General features: G+C 40.9%; 3 protein-coding genes across 9 annotated transcripts in view; 2 read left to right on the top strand and 1 right to left on the bottom strand.

Annotated features, from left to right (window-relative positions):
• Positions 1-798: 798 nt before the first annotated feature.
• On the top strand, positions 799-5,543 carry ubl4a (ubiquitin like 4A). Its single transcript, XM_076271419.1, has 4 exons — positions 799-930; positions 2,712-2,817; positions 2,903-3,102; positions 4,960-5,543. Exons 1-4 carry the CDS (start codon positions 883-885, stop codon positions 5,065-5,067), a joined length of 462 nt encoding a protein of 153 aa, XP_076127534.1. The 5' UTR covers positions 799-882; the 3' UTR covers positions 5,068-5,543.
• Positions 5,544-6,209: 666 nt separating this feature from the next.
• Positions 6,210-10,854, bottom strand: rab7b (RAB7b, member RAS oncogene family). The gene is made up of 6 exons (XM_076271418.1): positions 10,683-10,854; positions 10,016-10,078; positions 9,660-9,786; positions 9,079-9,297; positions 7,479-7,607; positions 6,210-6,911 (listed from the first exon to the last, which is right to left on the bottom strand). Exons 2-6 carry the CDS (start codon positions 10,066-10,068, stop codon positions 6,822-6,824), a joined length of 618 nt encoding a protein of 205 aa, XP_076127533.1. The 5' UTR covers positions 10,069-10,078; positions 10,683-10,854; the 3' UTR covers positions 6,210-6,821.
• Positions 10,855-11,608: 754 nt separating this feature from the next.
• The window catches only part of LOC143106736 (dynamin-1-like protein), a 26,281-nt gene continuing 16,259 nt past the window's right edge, over positions 11,609-21,630 (top strand). For 4 of the 7 annotated variants that reach the window (XM_076271185.1, XM_076271183.1, XM_076271189.1 and 1 more), the window contains exons 1-11: positions 11,609-11,764; positions 12,771-12,891; positions 13,344-13,485; positions 13,958-13,996; positions 14,280-14,326; positions 14,479-14,550; positions 14,683-14,769; positions 16,122-16,284; positions 16,840-16,960; positions 18,596-18,934; positions 21,515-21,630. The exon at positions 21,515-21,630 is cut by the window's right edge and continues 5 nt beyond it. In XM_076271185.1, the coding sequence (XP_076127300.1) occupies positions 12,790-12,891; positions 13,344-13,485; positions 13,958-13,996; positions 14,280-14,326; positions 14,479-14,550; positions 14,683-14,769; positions 16,122-16,284; positions 16,840-16,960; positions 18,596-18,934; positions 21,515-21,630 (1,228 nt within the window). In that variant the 5' untranslated portion in view covers positions 11,609-11,764; positions 12,771-12,789. The remainder of the gene's footprint in view (positions 11,765-12,770; positions 12,892-13,343; positions 13,486-13,957; positions 13,997-14,279; positions 14,327-14,478; positions 14,551-14,682; positions 14,770-16,121; positions 16,285-16,839; positions 16,961-18,595; positions 18,935-21,514) is intronic. The other 3 variants (XM_076271186.1, XM_076271190.1, XM_076271184.1) reach the window with 2 other exon arrangements.

Here is a 21,630-nt window from a genome sequence, read left to right as displayed (position 1 = left end):
ATGGGGCTTCTTTTTTCTTCTTCTTTTTTCTGATTGTCTAACACTCTGTAAAGCGCCATGAGACATGTGTAGCCTAATGTTTTGGCGCTCTAAGTACAATTACATTTAAATTATGCCTTTACTTTAAACTGTCCATTTTAATAGGCTTATTAATGTAATGTTTATTGATGCCAATGTAGCTTATGTCGCGTTGGACACAATAATTGCTAACAGCCACAACAATATATTGGCTACTTCACCAACATTGTTTAAACCATTATTACCATGTCAGTAGGCCTACTAACCTAAATATGTGTCATAGGCTACGTTTTAATCTGTTGCTGACGTATCAGACTAGCCTACAAATTGCAGAAAATGTTCTTCAGGGTAGCCCAGAGAGGCCTACTTCTGGTGCAAAATCAAATTAAATTGTTAGCTGTGTGATATTTACCACACACTTCCTATGCGTATGACGTAAAACATGAGTTTGCATTCAGTTAGCCTACATTTAACAGATGAATCAGCGAAGCTAGTTAGTCTCTTAAGAACAAATTAGCCTACGTTCATGTTCAGGCATACTGCAGTCAAATGGAGAAAATGTTCAGACCAGACCAGTTGATTTAACTTATCTACAAATACCTTCATGTCGCCTACGTATAAATATAGTCCACCTGAATCCGCCTGCATACTCTTCACTGCAGTGTCTCACTATCACGAAAGAACTTTCTCGCCTTAGAATAAAATTAATACTAGAACTAAGTTTCTGCGGCTGCGCAATGAGGGCCTCTTCGGTGTGATATCTTCTTCAAACGTCGCGACAGAAAGTGAGATAGACTGTAATGGCCCGGTGAGGTGCCTGTTCGTGAATGAATTTAAACGTTTACAGTATTAATCGGTCACAAAATGATTCTCACAGTAAAGCCACTCCAAGGAAAGGAATGCAGTGTCCAGGTACGTTTTACATAGAATACTAGACTTAGCTGTAAAAAACTCAGTTTAGTAGAAGTAGCAAACAAACTAACGTTAGCCTACCAAATGTTAGCTAGACTTAGCAGTCGTGTTCGCTAGCCTCATGTTAGCTGAAGCATAGTTGTGTAATGTGTTTACTGATTAGGAGTGTTTACGCATGTTCACATTTGAACTCTTCTATGAAAACATATCAGTTGCTTATTAGGCACTGTAAACGAAAATAGTTATTATTACTAGGCTGTAAGTTGCTCGACAAATGCAACGTCAGGATGGCTAACGTTAACTTTGCCTGTCCGAACTTGTCACAGTTAGACATTGATGAAATGCTAACTAGCAACAACTCACCCCTTTGCTTGTATCAGGTCATAACGTTAGTTAAAATCGTAGAATTGCAAAGCTGAAAAGATGAACGTTGTGTGGTGCAAAAAGTTTTCCATCAGATTATTTTGAAGTAACGTTAACGTTACAAATCAGGCAGGCTGGTTAGCTGGACGTGCAAAGCCATGTTATCAAGTGCGGTGAAATTTGGTTCATTTAGGTTATTACTCATACAGCTTTATAAACTTACTTTGCCATTGAGTTAATGCAACGTCAATACTAATGTGAGTAGAAAAATATATGCCCATCTAATAATGATCCTTCCAATTAACAACACTTTTCGTTTTGACCATCACAAACATTACCATTAGGTTTGCATTTTATCCTCTGCTTGTAATAATTCACTCTGAGTGACCGATCTCTACTAAAACAATGTAATTGTTCTCATTTTAGCCTTGATTTGTTTTCACATTCAGTCAAATAATGAATATGAATAACATTGTAGCCTATATGATGATCCATAACTTGACCGACAACTATTATGATACAACAAGACAGTGTTAAATTGTATTTTTGTATTTGTCATTATACAAGTGTATTAGTTTAGCCCTGTGTATTTTCAGCTGATTTCCAATACAGTAGTGTGTGTTGCTTGTATTGATAAATAAGTCATAGCTTCCATTTTCTCTCATATACCGCATGTCCTCACAGATGCTATTTTAATGAACCAACTCACCATTTCCTTGGCACAAGGTTACTCATCTCATGCACTTAATTTGCAATAAAATGTTTGTGCAAAACAACAATCACAGAGTAAACATCCCTAACAACCTGAAGCCATGTAGAAGTCCTACAGTTTTACACATATTGCCAGAACTTATATAACAGAAATATATATATATATATATATATATATATATATATATATATATATATATATATATATGTGTGTGTGTGTGTGTGTGTGTGTGTGTATGTATGTATTTATATTATCTTTTTGTTTTTGTGAACAAAACAAGGCTGAAGTGAGAACAATTTGTTGAACTAATTGCCTCTTATCCTCTCAAGCACAAGCCTGCTGCATTCCCTCCCTCTTAACCTCTCTCTTTTCTCTCTCTCTCTCTCACACACACACCCACACACACAACTATGTTGTTCTGGTAGATTTGTGTAACTCATAGAAGTAATCATTACAAGCAGAAGATGCAAACCTGTAGGCTAATTCGAATGTGTGTGATGGTCAAAACAAAAAAGTAAGTATTGTGAAAAGTAGGGCAAGTGGGAGGGGTGAGCAGATAATTTGCCAGATACATATAGCCTTATATAGCCACTGCATATAGCCTTGTAAGTTATGGTGTTATCCAAACAGAAGTGTGTGTTGGTACACATTTTTGGAAAGGAAAATTATGTATATTTATTTTTAGAAAATGTCTATTCACTTGAAGGTCACGGAAAATGAAAAAGTGTCTACAGTGAAGGAACTGGTCTCAGAGCGCCTTAACATACCTCCAAATCAACAGCGATTGCTCTATAAAGGGAAAGCCCTGGCAGGTAAGCTATCCTTGATCCTTGATCTAAACATAATGTTCATGAAAGTATTGGCGTTTGCATTACACCCCGATTTTTGTTTTCCCAGATGAGCACCGATTAAGTGACTACTCTATTGGGCCAGAGGCTAAACTAAACCTGGTTATCCGTCCTGCTGGGGAAAGGACTCCTGTGGGTGAACCTGCCCCAGCCATGGGCAGCCATGGAGTCTGGCAGTCTGTAGCTGCTGTGCTGGCTAAACACTTCAGCCCTGCAGATGCTGCAAAAGTGCAGGAACAATTGATTAAGGTAGTACTATTTGCCACCATAAAATATAGAGGAGTATACTACAAAAGTGAGGTTACTGTCTTACCCTGGGAACTTTAAGAGAGTAAACGCTCATCTTCAAAAGAACGCTTTACTGCATGCATTGCTTCTGAAGTGATATATTGTTTTAAGATCAGCAGAAACTCAGTTACCTGGGTAAGCCATTAATCTCGCTTTGCAGTTTATCACTTTGTAAACATATTGTGTACAACATATTCATTATTTTTGTATGAATGAACAATTGCAAATTACAATTCAGCAGAGCCGGACAGTAATGGAGTACATTTACTTGAGTACAGTACTTGAGTACAATTTTGAGGGATCTGTACTTTACTCAAGTATCATTTTTGGGGAGTACTCATGACTTTACTCAAGTACATTTGAGAGGCAAATATTGTACTCTTTACTCCACTACATTTCTATCCATAACCGTGAGTACCCGTTACTACTTCTAAAAAAAAAAAGGAAAAGAAAAATTTTGGAAACCCTCAATTTGTTGTTTCCCTCTCAAACGTGATTTGATTGTGCAGGCGCCACTGATTGGGACAGCCTATCAGCAATCACCTTCAGCTTTCCGCCAAAGTCAACTCCATTGTCAGATTTAGATAAGAGACGAAGCCATGGACGAAACAATGGATGAAGACGCAGCAGGTCCATCCCGGGAATGTGCCAACCTGTGGCCCCATCTCACCAGACTATTTCAATTTTCTGAACAAGTTAATGATAGTTTTCGCTTCAAGTGTTTCAATTACAAAATAGTATTTTCTGCAATTCTGCAATTCAGAGCATTGTTTTGTAATGTTAGTAACAAGTGTAAGTAGATGAAAAGGTGGACGTGCCAAAAGTCACTAAAACGGCTCTCGATAACAGTTTCACTGACCAATACCGCATTGATGATGCTGCCAGTGATTTTACAGTGTCCTAAATTCTCTGGCAATCATTATTAAGAGCCACAAAATACTAGGGGTGTAACGGTACACAAAAATAACGGGTCGGTTAAAGGTTGTATCAGCGATGGCGGGGTAACGTCACTTCTGTTGACGTTCAAACAAAACAGAGAGCTAGCTCGCAACTCCCTCCCCCTTCCTCCTGAACGCGCATCTCTTCTGTTATTGGTTGGAACACTTTATTTTGCCTTTGAGTGGTTGGCAACACTTGTTGGTAGCAATTGTTTTTGTGTGCAGATCTCAGAGCCTAGGCTGCCTACAGAGACGTGTTTTTTTGACGGCCTGCTTATGGGGCGGCCAGCTAGCGGATCATTAGGAAAGATTAGATGAATGCGATCATTTATGTTTGGGCCTTTTTTGGGCCTGCAATCGCTGATACAACCTTTAACTTTCAGTACAGTAAGCCAGTAGGTACTGCTAACCTAAAAAATAGTATTTTTAAAATGTCAAATGTTTTTTGATGTTAACTGACTAAACAAACAGATGGTCCGCTACTTAATATGTTTGAGTGGGAACTCGAATTTGAAACATGGTCCGCAAGCAATAAAGCCTACTGTTGATTACTGTTAAAGACTACATTTGGTACGGTCAGTATGCATCTGTATTGAACCTAATGTCCTGTACCTAAACAGTTCAGCACAAACACGTGTACCTTTACACCCCTACACAATACTACTGCCATAACATAGCCTAATTGCACACTTTTTATGTCTTGAACAATATTTATATTATTGTTCTGTGCAACAAAACTGATAAAAGCAGTTTGCCCACCATAGACAAACATTTTGTTGTTGTTGTTGTTGTTGTTGTTGTTGTTTAAAGGCAGAATGTAAACTAGATTGGACCTTACCATGTCTGTAGCTGAATTGTCTTTCTTTGTCTGTTCCCTTAGGACTATGAACGCTCGATAAGACAGCTTAGTCTGGATGACATTGAGCGCTTGGCCATTCGCATGTTACATCCAGAGGCTGATGGTCTGGACCCCTCCTTCATGGACTAAGTAGAGGGTGGGTGGGGATACAAGCAACTCCTCCAGGACTAACCACAAAACACAGGGCAAGGGGGGGATTTTAAGTTGGACTTTTGGGAGCAAGACATCCCACGCTGTGGACTTGTATAAGCGCGCATGCCGCAAAGGTATCTTCATGGCCTTGCGATTTGAAGTAAGGCTAGGCTCATAACCTCCGTATTTATTCATGTGTTATAATGTCAATACTGATTTTTTTTTTTACAACAATCATAATAGATTAGTGATTTTGGAGCGTTTTGCCAAAGCATTGTTCCAGGATGTTATCAGCATAATTTATTTGATTCAGTTTTTTTCTGTAAAACCATACACATACTGTTGAGATTAACAATGACGATTAGTTAAGGACAAGTGAAGCGTCTTGGGTTTTGAGTGACTGCAGTTATTTGTAAATACTGTGTTATATGATCAAGGAATTAAAAAGGAGAGAATGCGTTGTCGGTATTTTACCTTTGTTGGTTTTTAAATCATATTTTATTTTTTAGTTTGTCACTATAACTGGATTTACAAGAGGGCTTCAGGCCAGAATAGAAAGGGCATATTCTACTTCAGCAAACTTCATGATATGATTCATTTTGGCATACAAAAACATAATGAATGGAATGGCATTTCACACGTGAAAAGTATAACAGAAACAGAAAAAAGACAGAGATCAGCACATGTTGCTTGAGGCAATTTCCTCACTCAGCTGTATTGTATAATCCTAAGCTCATGATCTGCAGATGAGTATCCAGCAACTCTGATAGTATTCATATAGAAGACACTGTATAGGGGCACATTCGTATTACTAAACCAATCACTGTCGAAGCAGCTTTGACACAGCGTGTGTGTCACTTTTTTTTCTCCATATAATACCCTGCTTTAGTCCAACCAAAATGTTTTCCGATAAAACCCTCCAATGCATTGTGCCTTTTTAATTTGCAAGAGGTCAACAGGAAATTACCAGCAACAGCAACGAGGTTTAACCTTTGACCTGTGTCACTGGGCAGCACGGATATGTCCTCACGTCATAGCTCTTCCCAAAACCCCCAGGGTCTGTTTCACTTCCACCCTCCTGTTTGTCACACTTCCTCCCTAAACGATCACATTTCACATAAACGGTTTAAAAACTACACTGGATCCTACCATTTATTGTTATTCATGGGTCTTTCAAACCTTGGTTGGCTATGTCCGTGTCTAGGCTTATGGACAACTAACATTCTGAACAGATCAGGAAAAGAAAAAGATGTATTTAGTGCATGGAATAATCAAAAGTACTGGGGGGCAAAAAAGATGGGGAAGTAATAGTTTAGTTGCATGACGTCTAACAATATTTCAGTATGATGATGTGCAATAGAATAAAATGAAGTTACATTTGAAGTTACTACATCTATGGTTAAATTCGGCTGGATTTGCAGAAATGATCTTAATACATGACGCTCTGAAAGTCAATGCCTAACCATGTTGGGTGTCTTGCTCTGCTGGGGTTTTCACCATCCTCCTTCTCCCTGCTTAAAGCAGGAATCCAGAGAAGGTTGCTGTTGGTGGGATGAGTGGGGTGGATGGCTACTTGGTCGTTTCATTTTCACCCAGTCAGCTGTAGCCTGGGCAGGCGAGAGGGTTTGTGTTGGAAGGGAACGTTGTCCGCTGTAACTGTCTCTTCAGGTTCAAGATCCAGTGGTATCCCCCCCTCCCCTCCCCAGCCTCTCCACCCCTCCCATCTCCTGTCTCCTATCCCATCTTCTCCCTCAGCAGCTGCAGCCGTCGCTGGACGAAGTGGGCCTGTCGTCCCTTAGCTTGATCTGGTCTGGGAAATCATAGGTCTCCACCTCCGACTCCTAAAACATTCAGTCACATTTAAATATGAATTAAATGATCATGTTTATCTAACTTTTTATCTAGTCTCATTTCTTGATATTCAACATGATTTATTGACAAAGAAAGATACAAGCCTAATCTGACAGACACCCTAACCTTTGACCTACACCCTTTATCCAAAACAGGAAGCAGAACATTAATGCTGCATACACAATTGCTGACACATTGATTGTCTCATCAGTAGTCTCTTGCAGTCTGAATGAGGCTTAAGATGTATGTATGTAACACCATTCATTCACTCTACAAATTGAACTAGTATGCACCATTTACTACCCTAGTTAATTTGAAAAGGAGTGACCTGAAGCCTTATGCATCAAAGTTGGCATTATACAAGTCAACCTACAGCAGTCATCTTGACTCCCCTTCTGTTCTTTCTGTTGTGTTACTGTCCCAATTGTGTTTTCAGGGACTACACAAACTCTGACCTTGCTGTATAGTTGACAAGCAAATCATTTGTACATAGTAGCAATATGCAGTCATGCATATTTGACCATATTATGAAACAATAATAATATAAGTGTCTGTACCTGCTTGAGAGCGTCTCGTGCAATGGTCTGGAAGGCCTGGTCCACATTGATGGCTTCTTTGGCACTGGTCTCAAAATATGGGATGTTATTTTTGCTTTGACACCATGCCTGGGCACGTTTTGTTGTCACCTGTTCAAAACAATGAAATCTTTAAGATTTCTATTGATGCAATAATAATACATAGGCATCATAAAATTACAGGTCATGAGTATGAGAACATTGAGAGTAGCTTAGTCCTAGACTAGGACCCCTACTTTTCTCTATTTACACCACTTCCTTGGGCGAGATCATTCGCTCCCATGGATTTGGCTCATCGTTTTCTAATCAGATTTCTGCATGCCTTAAGGACATTTCAGTCTGGATGAAAGATCGGCGCCTTCAGCTTAATCTCTCCAAAACAGAGCTTTTGGTGTTTCCAGCTAAAACAGGTATTCCCAAACATCCAGCTTGACTCATATTCACTGACCCCGAGTATATCAACACGTAACTTGAGCGTCATAATTGATGACCGACTTAAATTCTCTGAGCATGTAGCCTCAGTTGCAAAATCATGTCAGTTTGTCCTTTACAACATTAGGAAAATCAGACCTTATCTGACACAAGACTCTTCTCTTCTTGTACAGGGCAGGCTATGGTTATCTCCAAACTGGACTATTGTAATTCACTATTAGCTGGCCTGGCTGCTTGTGTAGTGAGATTGTTCCAATTGATTCAGAATGCTGCAGCACATCTGGTCTTTAATCAGCCAAATAAGACACATGTAACTCCTCTTACTCTTCACTGGCTTCCTATTAGAGGCCAGAATTAAATTAAATCTCTCACCTTGGCCTGTAGGACACCTAATGGATCTGCTCTGTGCTATATCAATTCTATGATCCAGCTTTACATCCCCAACCGCCCACTGCGGTCTCTTGAGTGTTGATGTTGTAATAATGATGTTGTGTCGACCAGCCATAAATGCTAGGTCAAATTCAAGACTCTTTTCCTCATTGGTGGAATGAGTTGCCCAGTGCTCTGCAATCCTGCGACAGTTTTGGGTCTTTCAAGAGGGGTCTAAAGACTGTTTAGCTTACACCTAATTAGTTAAGTGGTTCTTATGAGTTATGGTCTGTATATTTATGGTATTTGTTTATTTCCATTATTGGTTGTTGATATTGCATTGACATTATTGTTATTATTGCTATTTTCCTTAATGCAGTCTTACCTTAACTTTTTAAAACTGTTTACGGTTCATTTTTAGCTATTGTAGTGTTTTATTGCTTTAGAAAAAAGTGTCTGCTAAATTCCATAACCATAAATATAATATGATGCAGTATAACAAAATATGTTGACTTCATTACTTTGTAAGTGTTTTCACTTTTGTTTTTGTTAAAAAGGATAGAGTCCCCAAACCAGATATTGCTCCCGAAGACCTTTAACTTTTTATTACCATGAGATGCCTCTATCATTTTTTATTGCCTTTTCTGCTGCACTCTATGTACCCAGCACCTAGAGTTTACCAGTGTTTGAGGAGTGTGCCCTTTGATAACTTTGTACTCTTTAGAGGTTAAATAATACATAAATCCTCTGTACAAGTGAGGAAAGGTGTATGCCCACAGACCTGCCTATTTTCCAGGTCGATTTTGTTGCCCAACACCACGAATGGGAAGTTTTCCGGGTCACGAGGGCTGGCTTGGATCAGGAACTCATCTCGCCAGCTGTCCAAAGTCTTAAACGTGTTCGGAGCAGTAACATCATACACCAGCACACAGCAGTCAGCCCCGCGGTAGAACGCCACGCCCAGGGACTGGAAGCGCTCCTGGCCTGCTGTATCCCAGATCTGAGCCACCGGGCAGAGGGAAGATGAATATCTCAGACAACTCGAGTATCTCAAAAACACGCACACTCCATCATATAAACATAATATATGGGTTTATAGTTAGTCATCACAGGCCCAATAATGAATGTGTGATTGTATGATACAATACTTGAGCTAACCAGAGTACCGGTGGTGAGCAGACTAAACAGAGCTCCAAAGTGAAGTCCCTGTTTGAGGGATTTGTAATAATATTTTTGTACCGCATAGTTAGGCATAGTACGGTAATTAGGTGTGGCCCTGATTCACCTATTTCAAATTACAGCATAATTGGTAAGTGTGCATAACCAATGTTCTGATTCAATTTCAAAACAACACGTTCATACCTGCATAGTCACAAGTCTGTCATCCACCATCACTTCTTTGGTAAGGAAATCTGCTCCAATTGTGGCTTTGTACTGATTACTGAACTTCTTGTTTACATACTGGTTCATCAGAGAAGTTTTCCCAACTCTATGGATAAGAGAACACAGTGGAGCTGAAACATCTAGATGCAACATCACTGTAAGAAGTGCATGTATTAAAAGTGGTGAGTTATACACAATTACATTAGGGGCCTGCTTGGATGTTCACATGTAAAGCAAATCACACTTTAATACATCTTATTTTGGAATTAGACCATATTTATCAGAGACATCAACCCAATATATCTGTCACCATTCCAACATGATACTTCACTTACCCTGAGTCACCCAGGATTATCACCTTCAAGAGGACCTTCTTTCGGGAGGCCATGGTGTTTTCACTGGAGTGGAGAGAATAACATCAACTGTCACATACACACAACTGTCATTTGACATATTGTACGTGTCTACTGACAAAGTGAGATTTGACAGTGCAAGAATTAACATAATGACCTCGCTACTTGTGCCCTGGGCTATGATAGCCTGATAGTTATGTTAGATTTAAGATTAAGTCGAAATGTTTTGCAAAGATCAAACACAATGGGCTAGTACTTGAGCTTACTGTGCAACAATGACTCAATTAAGCATGTCTAATGCACCATGTCCTTGATAAATAACCTATAAACCATCTAATTTAGTAATTTCTCTACTGCGATGCAAAACTCCTGGATTGAGACACCGCTAACGCAAGATCACACTAACGTTACCATGTTAGAGGTCCTGGTAAAATTAAAATGGGAAGTTGCCATCATCCAACTTAACTGATCAAGCTAGTGCACACTGTTTATGTTTAAAGTACAATGTAAAGTATTGTGATAGAATTGCCACATAGGCTGCTGACACCAAATTACTGTCACTAATATGACAAGCCAAATATGCTATCGGCTAACATCGATTGATAGGCTAACGTTACATCAGGAAAATAAAATCACGCCATTGACTTACCGTTCGCCTCCACGCTGTTACAAAAACGGAGATTCTACAATCGTTATGTTTCCTTGCCTTCTTCAATGGAAAACTGACAGTCCGATTAAAAAACTGTTTTTCTAAACTGCAGCGTCAGATGTCCTTTTTCCTCACCGTTGGGCCAAACATCAACTGTTTTTGTGAGCGTGTTCCTTACTGAATATGGCTGCGTAGTCACAAGGGGTTGACGCACAACTGACACGCATATCATCTGGATAGGCTGCCATACAACGGAAACAAATGTTCCACATGACTGTTCAACCAGTGCACAGTGAAATCTATTGAAAGTTGGGCTAAAATTCCAAAAACATGTGTTTTTTGAAGAAATGTTTAATTCATAGTTATGTCTCATTTGGTATGGTAGTCTAACAACACTGCCAAAATGAATAAAGGGCCTTGGCTTTATTCCAGATTATTTTGATGGTTTCACCTGTTCATCCTTGCTTAGATGCGCTGCATCCTTCCAACCACAAGAGACTACTCTTTAGGCACCACACCCAGCTGAATCCTAGGACTAGTACCTGAACCAGTATGTATCTAATGTCAGACAACAGATAAAAAATAAAAAATAAAGCAGAAGCATTACGCTTAAAATTAAATGTTTGGATGAAAATGTGTTAATTTCAAATCAGGGTTGAGTGGAAATGCAAGGCACACTATTATATCAAGCACGTAAAACACATGCATTACTTAACATACATTAAGTGTATTTGAGTTCTCGCTCAAGTGCGCAGAATGTTAAGGAAATATTAGTAAACAGTATTTTATACAGTCAATGTATGGGACTCATTGACTGAAAGGAAATTAGACCAATCAGATATAAGCAATATGCAGCTCTCACGAGTGCCTTGGCCAATCAGCATGCATGATCTCGAAGTGGGGTACACCTAATTTGTTGTGACAGCTGTGTGTGTGCGGATGTGAAACAACTGAGGTCGGGATGAGACGTTTTGCAAGAATACTCAAGATATAACATGTTTTTTTTAATATATGTCTTAACTTATAAGTATGCAGTGACTATATCATCTTAGGTTCCATTTAAATCGACTCTTTGCCCTCTGGTAAGGAAACCCTATTCTCTTTTGCTAGCTAGCTAGCTCACCAGCCAATTCATATTTTCTTCCCAGCTTCCTCCACCTTAGTTGCCCTTGCTAGCTAGCTTATAGCTAAGATACATATTAGCGACAAGCATCCTTACAACGAGAGACTCAAGCAACACCCGTTTGCCTCACAATATCGTTATTATTCACGTATCAGCGAAATTGTGCAATCCCAGTGTGTGTGATATCGATGTGTCTCTTTGAGACTGTTCGCTGACCTTTTAAGCATATAATATTCAGTGAGGCTTGCTTATCTTAGCCTGCTATGGCGTTGTCTTATAGGCGGGATTCAGTAACCAGCAGCCTCCTATGCTGTTATGGCACTGTCTTGTGTGTTCTGCAACACGAGGATTTTATTTCAGTTCCCCCTGTGTGTAATGCATGCATGTAGCCTACGATTCTTGTCCAGTTTTGTGTCATATCTCTGTGCAGTATTCTTATGTATCTCTGTCTTTTCGGTGTCATAGGATGAGCAGGAGGTTGCCTCCCATACGTTTCACTGTAGGCTATAAGCACTGTCCTAGAATATGAATAGTCTACTGTTATTGCGATTGGGGGAAAAAAACGAAAACGAAGGATGAACAAGTCATCTGCCATCCTAAAAATAAAACTATCCCTCCCAGGATTCGGCATTAATTTGGCCCGAGCCACTCATTGGGCCAGATTCACTGTTGGCTCTACTTACGTAATGCAATCATAAGTGAAGCTCAGTGTGTTAAGGATCACAACAAAACAAACACATGTAATTGACTTACTCTATCCCCTGTTTGTTATCTGTGGTCTGTCTGAGGGACATAAGCTTCTTTGTGGTGTGAGAGCTTTGTCTGAATGGTATTTGTGTTTGTTGTTAGATTAAAGAATTAGGACAATTGGAACTACCTTGTTGTGCATATTTTAATCTCACATTCAGTAATTGTCTCTATCTTTCTCTCTGTCATTCACTCACTCACTCTCCCCATATGCACAGGTAGTTCCCAGCCGACGATATGGAGACTCTGATTCCTGTCATAAACCGGCTGCAGGAGGTTTTCCTCACCGTCGGCGCTGAGAGCATTCAACTGCCCCAGATTGTGGTGGTTGGATCCCAGGTCAGTGGAAGCCGGGGCTGCTGTTGATTTATAACTAAAGCCTGGGCTAAATTCATAGCTGACCACGTAGCTGACTCATGTCTTCATGACATGCTTGGCCTGGCTGCCACAAGGCAACACTGAAATAACTCCAGTTGCATAAGAATTTTAAGTTAGCTCAGAACTCTTTGACACATGCTGACAAGTAATATCTAATACAAGTGTGACATGTATACATATGCACTATGCTGGCATGAATATGCATATCAGTGAGTCAAGTTTTTGATTAAAGGGTTTTATTTTTGAAAAGGTGATCTTAAAGTGAGAGTAGTCCAATTATGAGCCTGATGGCAACCTACTTAATATGGACACAGAACCATTCAATGTTAGTGCTGATTAGGTTCTTGTTGTAGCGAGACTGGTGTGTCTCACGGCAGAAGGTCTTACTCTTGCTCTTCTTCTGTGCCCCACAGAGCAGTGGAAAGAGCTCTGTGCTGGAGAGCCTGGTAGGGCGTGACTTTTTGCCCCGGGGGTCAGGCATTGTCACACGGCGCCCCCTGGTGTTACAGCTGGTGCATGTGCCCCCCCTTGAGGAGAGGGGGAAGCAGGATAACGGTAATGAACGTCCCAGAGTACATGTGTCAGTGCTCTTAACAGAGAAAATGCGTGGGGTGCTTTGACGGATGGACAGACTATTTGCATCAACTGAGATATTTGCTGATCTACTGTTCTCATCTTCTTTCTAAACTCTTTTTGCATGTGTTCTCAAAGACATGTTGACCTGTTTTAAATGTGTCTTTTGGGCATTAAACTGAGTTAATGTCTGCTGTAAAAGATTAGCTTTTATTTAATGGGAAATATAAAAGTGCTCTATCATAGTACTGTTTGTGTAATAGTGTAAATACCACTAATGTCGTGCCTGTCCTTTAGAAGTAGGTGTACTGTACATTGTTATGCTGATTCGATTCAGGTCTGCCACGATCTAGTAGTCTTAATAATACCTTTATTATAAATAGAGCTCTTTCCACTTTATAATACCTTTAAATATTACCTATTCTCCTTCCCTTTCTTCCTCCTTACTCCATAGGAAAGGGGCCAAAACAAAACTCCCAAAACGCCTATCCAGGTCTCTGTGTGTGAATGCTAGACTTTCTGCATGAACTCACCTTTGTTTCGCCGTCTGTCAGTGCTGTCTGTTCTTTCCTGTTTTTTCCTTTTTCCTTCCATTTTAAGCAGTCCTGTGCTGTCTTGTTTTGTTTGTTTGTTTGTTTGTTCCATCACCGTCTGACTTTATTCACTGACCCTCCCATCCCGAGTTGATTGTTTTGTCATGATGTCTCGTCTACAGTGTGTGAATCTCATACTCAGCATTTTTCGCCGCGGCCTCACAGTCTTCTCTCTTGTCTTAGGTATCAAGGCAGAGGAGTGGGGAACCTTCCTTCACTGTAAAAACCAGGTACCCTTTTGCCTTGTTCTTTGTGTTAGCTGTAACCAGGTTAAATGCTAATCAGCAATAATCTTTGTTTAATTTCCCAAAATGTACAATATTCTGGATATTACACATTGAAACATAGTAAAATTAATTATTTTGTATAATGTGCCTAATAGATATTCACAGATTTCTCAGAAATTTGCAAGGAGATAGAGTTGGAAACTGACCGTGGCACTGGAGAAAACAAGGTCAGTTAAGACCATCTTTAACCCAGTGATATAAAAGAAGTATTTTTTTTACTCCTAAGAGTGATCTTTGTATTTTCATCTCCCATGCCATTGTTTTTCTCTTGTTCTCCACCTGACTTTCACTTGACATAGGGCATCAGTCCAGAGCCCATCTACCTGAAGATCTATTCCCCAAATGTCCTCAACCTCACTCTTGTAGACCTGCCAGGAATCACCAAGGTAGGCTCTTAAACAAAACATCCCAATTCATCATTCTGACATAAATAAAACATACTTTGACCTTGCAGATTGCCTCAGATTTTGAATGAGCCATTGCCGATAGATGTCTAAAAGGCGCCATAATTAAGTTATTTGAGACATTGCCTTTCCTTCTGTTTGACAGTGAGTGATTTTTGTGGTGAATGGGATTGTTGTTAAAAAGATGCAAGTAGGGTCCACCTTACTCACTGCGCTATGGCCAAACTTTCTTATTAAAGGGGAACCAGACCCAAATGTTCTCGGATTTGTTTTCATTCTAATTCCCCCCCACACACCCAACAGAGTGTGCATTGTTGGAGCCAAAGACACAAAGTGAGTAAATGTCTTCTCAGCCAAGACGTTGTGTAGTTTTGTTTTTCATTGTAGCACTGGCTTTTTTCCTTCTCTGCTTCCTTTTTTCAGCCTAAGAGGTTAATCAGAAGGCTTTCTTCTCAGCAACTAGGCAGACATGGTCTAAAAAACCTGATGCCCAAAAAAAGGAAAGCAATTTCGCATCCACACCAAACTTTAGTGTTTTAATCAATCAGGCGGGGGTGCGTTTCCTAAAAGCATAGTTGCTAACAGGTTAGCAACTATGCTTTTGGGAAACGCAGTTTAAAAGAGATACCGCACACTGTCCATTCCGCATGACATTATTTATAGAACACAGAACACAACAAAAAAAGGTGTGCAAAAGCTTTGTCACTTTGAATCAATCAGGCTGAGAAATGAAAGTATTCATTTGAAAATGTTAAAGGCGAACTATGCAGGTTTTTTAGCTTAATATGCAGTTTTTTTTAGCTTAATTTACCTTAACTTAACAGCTTCGGAGTCATTGGAATGGTTATATGACTTTTCGTGTTGAATGGTGGACGTCTCGCTTCCCCCTAGCGCCTGTGAGCGGAAAAACCACCCTTGCAACTTTGGGCCGGCGGGCCGACGGCCTCAGTGTCAGGAAGTATAACCATTCTAACAAATTGCTTTACTGGTTTTAAATACACATACAGTGTACCGCCAGTCACCGGCTAGAACAAGGTAGTGATGGAGTTTCTCAGACATTCATCATGACAGAGCCAGCGAAAAAAAGAAGCAAAAACCGGGAAAACAGCGAAGAAATTGGCAATACTGCATAGTTTCTCTTTAAATAGGTTGTGAGTTAGAAATTTAGAATATGACAGACCCAAGCCACCCTTCACATGTTTGCCACCCCAGCCTCCCACTTGAGCCCTCCCAGTGCCTTTGTGAGGTTGTCATCAGTCATCCTTCTCCTTTAAAGTACCAAGAACTATTTAGTTCCCCTTCTAAACAGTTCCTTCTCCCACTCTCTGTGTCAGGTGCCGGTCGGTGATCAGCCAGAGGACATTGAGGCGCAGGTGCAGGAGATGATCATCAGCTTCATCTCCAACCCCAACTCCCTCATCCTTTGCGTGTCGCCCGCCAACTCCGACCTCGCCACTTCAGAGGGGCTCAAGCTGGCTCGCGAGGTTGACCCAGAAGGTGAGGAACGTGCCCACTCCGCAGTTCTCCCTCTGTCCCCCTCCACAGGCCTCTGTGCTTATTCCACACGCTGTTTGTGGGCCTCTCTCTTGTTTTAGTTCATGTGGGGATTGGGGAGCCTTTTGATGTTTGTTTGTTTCCTTTTTTGGCTCTGACATTTAAAAAGAACATTATACTGTAGATTTCAGGCAAGTCTGTATCTGACATCTACTCAACAGTGAAATCTCACAGACAGTACTTGGAGATGCTTACAATGGATATACACTGTTTAAAATATGTCAAATATGTGAAAACAAGTATTGTATTTTACAGAATACTGTCTTGGTGGACTTCAGGTTACTGAAACTAGCTGTCTTTGGATTCCAGAACTCAGTGTGATAGTTAAGATAGCAGTTTTCGTTAATTTGTAAGTTGTGTATTGTTTTGTGTTGGTGATATGTTGTCTTCATTAGTGTGTGAGTGTCAAAGCTGTGTCATCTCTGATAATATTTGAATCCTTTCTGTAAGAAATTTCATTGGTGGATTCAAATGAAGAATTCAAATGTATGTATGCAGGCCGCAGGACTCTGCTAGTGGTCAGTAAGCTGGACCTGATGGATGCTGGCACCGATGCTTTGGAGGTGCTTCTGGGTCGAGTCATTCCAGTGCGCCTGGGGATTGTTGGTGTGGTGAACAGGTTTGTTCCTATGGTGTCCAAAATTATTCTTTTTTCTAATTCTAAATGTATTACTTCTGATTGTAATGCTAATTTCTAATTGTTCATTTGTCTCTTACAATAGAGAGTTAAAAAAAAAAAAATCTGTTTCATGCTGTTCCCCTGCTATGCTTTATTCCTGTGGCAATTCTGTCAGAAATTGAAAGCTTATCGAATGTTAACGTCTTTTCATGGGGGGAATTATGTCATGTAATTTAATTCATATCTGTTGAATGGAATGAAAATTGCCTGGTCACTTGACACTTGGTATTTCAGATGGTTAATTAAATCAGTATCTCACAGCAGCACTAACTGACACCCACCCAGCGCTGCTCTTTCTCTTGCCTCGGCTCTGGGTCTCCCAAACAAGGGCGCAGGCACTGAATGATAAACGAGGGAGCAATCCTTCTCTTTGTTTCTCCTCGTTTCTCTCTCACTCTGTTTTCCTCTCTCTCTCTCTCTCTACAGTATGTCTTTATCTTCTTCTTTCTGTCTTCTCTCCCTGTCCCTGTCAATCGCTCCAGTTTTAGCCTCACAGTGCTGGAGGGACAGAACTAGAGCAGTACAGCGTTGAAGTCATTTAACTGGGCTCTTGCTCTCCACCTCTCTCCTGCCACTTTGCATTGCAAACTTAATCTGACAACCCCCCCCCCCCCACACACACACACACACACACACACACACACACCCCACCCATCCGCCCCAGAGGGCACCCAGCTCTCACAGTCCCTGTGCAGTCCTGTGCTATGCTCGGCGTGGGCTGTTTTTATTGTAGCAGATAGTCTGTTTAGCAATCAATACGCGACCGGATTGCAATCAGAGGGCTGAATTTGGTGGTGGCGCGAGGTCGATGTGCGGTGGCAGGTTGTTTTGTGGCCGGTGATTGGCGGTGCCGCAGTGTCGCCGACACGGGATGCTAGGGAACGAACAACTGTGAGGATGACAAGGGATGTAGAGTACTATGTTCAGGAGGGAGTGGAAGAGAAGTCAAGAAGCGGGCAACAACGGGAGGGAGGGAGAGAGAGAGGGAGAACAAACGAGTGAGATGAAGAGATTTTGAGGAAGAAGAGTTCTAGAGATTAGATTGAGATAAGATAAGATTAGCTTTATTGATCTCATGCAGAGAGCAATTGAAGTGTGACAGCAGCTAAGACAGGAGAGAAGATGCTAGAAATTCTTTTTTTTTCTCAGAGAAACTGAGACATCAGATTCACTTTTCATGTTGCTGTTACATTTTTCTCCTTAATTGCCCTTCTTTTCCAACCCTCACCCTCATTCTACTCACCCCGCCCCTTTTTGACACACACACACACACACACACACACACACACACACACACACACACACACACACACACACACACACAGTGAAGACAGTGAGAGTGTAGGAAAAGTAACAGTTGTGTGTTTGTCTTTCCTCATCCCCCAACTCATCCCCATTCTAATGTTACCCACCCCATTCCAATCTACACACACCCCCAATTCTAATTCCACCCCACGCCCATTCTCTACCCACCCATTCTAATTCTACCCACCCATTCTAATTCTACCCACCCATTCTAATTCTACCCACCCATTCTAATTCCACCCCACTCCACTCCCATGGCGCTACCCGCAGGAGCCAACACGACCTGAACACCAAGAAGAGCCTGGACGACTGTGCCAAGGACGAGCAGGCCTTCCTGCAACGCCACTACCCGTCGCTGGCATCGCGCTGCGGCTCGCGCTACCTGGCGCGCACGCTCAGCCGCCTGCTCATGCACCACATCCGAGACTGCCTGCCGGAGCTGAAGACGCGCGTGACGGTGCTCAGTGCCCAGTACCAGACGCGGCTGAGCGGCTACGGGCAGCCCGTGGAGGACCACAGCGCCACGCTGCTGCAGATCGTCACCAAGTTCGCCTCCGACTACTGCAACACCATCGAGGGCACGGCGCGCTACATCCAGACCTCCGAGCTGTGAGTCAGGGCTTGAAAATAACATATGTGTTCAGTACACGCACACACACACACACACACACTTGAGCGCTTTGGGTTGCACTATGTGCATGTTAAATGCGCTTTAAAAATAAATCTGACTTGACTTGACACACACACACACACACACACTCTGCAACACCATCAAGGGCACGGTGCACTACTGTACATCCAGACCTTGAATTAAAATATGTGTTCAGTACACCCCCCCCCCCCCCCCTTACACACACACACACACACACACACACACACACACACACACACACACACACACACACTGCCACACCATCGAGAGCACTCCACATCACTTCCAGACCTCTGAGCTTGAAATATATGTATGCAGTGCACACAAACACAGACAAATATATTAGGGCACGCGCACACACACACACACACACACACACACACACACACACACACACACACACACACACACACACACACACACACACACACACACACTGTGCACAACATAGAGAGGGCACAGAGCTCCACGTCTCCATGCTGTGAGAAAAAAGTGTGTTGAATTACTCACACATACATGAATATACATACATACACAACCACACATACAGCGCACAATTATATTAACACACAAATGCAATCTCTCTCTCTCTCTCACACACACACACAGACACACACATGCACACACACAAAAATATGTGCACATCTTCCAAGATATACATGGCTGCACATTGCATTACATATGCATTAACTCAGTGTTTTTCAACCACTGTGCCGGGGCACACTAGTGTGCCGTGAGAGATCATCAGGTGTGCCGCAGAAAATTACCCAAATGTCACTCACTGGTCTAGAAAAGCAACTGTTGCATCAAAGAATTTATAACCACATGCTCTCATTGATTGTATGATTGCACTATTTGTGGTATGCAGGCATTGTACAACAGGGGCCCCATATCCAGTATTCACAGAATCATCACATATCCAGTTCATAACAACAATTAAATTAGATATAGTCACCTACAAATGAAACAGAGGGCGCTTGTTTTATTGAGCAGGTCTTGCATAGAAGCCATAATAAGGCCATATCTGTGTATTATTTGAAATTTTAGGCTATGGTATGATTATTTTTTCTTCACACAGGATGTTAGTGTGCCATGGGACATTTTAAGTGTCAAAAGTGTGCCGTGGCACAAAAAAGGTTGAAAACCACTGCATTAACTCATGCACACTCATTCATATGTGCAGAATTAAAAACTATATTGTATGTATACAGTATATATATATATATATATATATATATAAAGAGTTTGGTTCCAAAATGCTATATCTCCATTTTTAAAAACATTAAAAAGTCATGTCATTCAATTGTGTATTTCAGGTAATATCAATAAAACTGCAATTGCGTTTACGTTTTGATTGAGTAAAAATAAATACCAACACCAATACCCAATTACAGTTCACAAAGAAAATGTTTATGAAAATCCATTAAAATGGAGGATATAGCGTTTTGGAACCAAACTCTTCATATATATATATACAGTATATATATGAATATATATAAAATAAATATATATATATATATAAAATAAATATATGTATATATATATATATATATGTATATGTATATATATATATATATATATATATATATATATATATATATATATATATATATATATATATTCCCATGAAGTCTCTAGGCAAATCTTTATCTAACAGCCTGTTAAAACGAGCGCCAGGCTGTGAGTGAGCCATAGGGGTGGACACAGCCCTCAGTTAATATCATGAAATAAAAGTGTGTCATATCTGCGATATGACTTAAAGGTGCAGTCTTTGTTTCTAATCCAAAGCACGTTTTGGTCAAACTCAGAACTGTTGCTCACAGTCCTACTGATGTTCATTCAATGTTCAGTGCTCAGAAACACTTCAGTGTTCATACACAGTCCAAGCTCTGTTAATGAGAAACTTACATAATAGCTCGGACCAAACCACAAACAATTTGATTGGCTAGTTGAGCTCAAATATCAACAACCTTCTGCAAAATAGATGCCAAATCTCGGACTGCATTTCGAAAGAAATCAAACTGCTGAGGCATGTCAGTCTTGAATCTCAAGGAATCAATCAATAGTTTCTGCAGTTAGGTAGAAGTTTTGTGATTTCTACAAAAACTTGTGAACATGCACCTCAGCAGAAAGTTCGTTGCAAACCTAGATTTTTTTTTACATCAGAGAGAATTTAAGATGCTGAGGCTGTGTCCTGACAACCTGGAATTGATTTCCTCCCAAATTCATACATCCCAAGGCCTGTTGAGTCAAACACTGCAGCAGCACCAGTGATGTTCAGTCCTCCCTCACTGATGCTGCCCATTAAGCTTCCACATGGACCTGAGTTGGAGGGCATTTGACTCCTTTCAGTTAGCTTGTGTGTGTTTTGTCTTTGTGCTTCTCCGTGTGTATGTGTACGTGTGTGACTTCTCTTTGTTTGTGTGTGTAAACTGTGTATGTGTGGACTTAACACTCACTTATTGTGTGTGTGTGTGTGTGTGTGTATGTGTGTGTGTGTGTGTGTGTGTGTGTGTGTGTGTGTGCCTGTCTTTCAGCTGTGGGGGAGCCCGTATCTGCTACATCTTCCATGAGACCTTTGGCCGCACACTGCAGTCCATCGACCCCCTGGGTGGCCTATCGGAACTTGATATCCTCACAGCCATACGTAATG

This window comes from Alosa pseudoharengus, unplaced genomic scaffold, assembly GCF_046254945.1.
Source record: "Alosa pseudoharengus isolate Yale_2024_CS ecotype anadromous, Long Island Sound unplaced genomic scaffold, YU_APseudo_1.1 YU_APseudo_1.1_scf_6, whole genome shotgun sequence".
In the NCBI taxonomy this organism is placed as follows: domain Eukaryota; kingdom Metazoa; phylum Chordata; class Actinopteri; order Clupeiformes; family Clupeidae; genus Alosa; species Alosa pseudoharengus.
The sequence above is the reverse complement of the archived record's forward strand: the minus strand, read 5'-3'. Positions and strand labels throughout refer to the sequence as shown.

What these genes read in the sequence shown, in the direction of transcription:
- ubl4a (XM_076271419.1), top strand. Translation starts at nt 883, where the DNA reads ATGATTCTCACAGTAAAGCCACTCCAAGGAAAGGAATGCAGTGTCCAG. An exon ending in GAAAGGAATGCAGTGTCCAG is followed by an intron (nt 931 to 2,711) that starts GTACGTTTTACA and finishes ATTCACTTGAAG; the next exon opens with GTCACGGAAAATGAAAAAGT. An exon ending in TGCAGGAACAATTGATTAAG is followed by an intron (nt 3,103 to 4,959) that starts GTAGTACTATTT and finishes CTGTTCCCTTAG; the next exon opens with GACTATGAACGCTCGATAAG.
- rab7b (XM_076271418.1), bottom strand. Translation starts at nt 10,068, where the DNA reads ATGGCCTCCCGAAAGAAGGTCCTCTTGAAGGTGATAATCCTGGGTGAC. An exon ending in ACAGACTTGTGACTATGCAG is followed by an intron (nt 9,298 to 9,659) that starts GTATGAACGTGT and finishes CCGGTGGCTCAG; the next exon opens with ATCTGGGATACAGCAGGCCA. An exon ending in TCGACCTGGAAAATAGGCAG is followed by an intron (nt 7,608 to 9,078) that starts GTCTGTGGGCAT and finishes TGTTTTGAACAG; the next exon opens with GTGACAACAAAACGTGCCCA.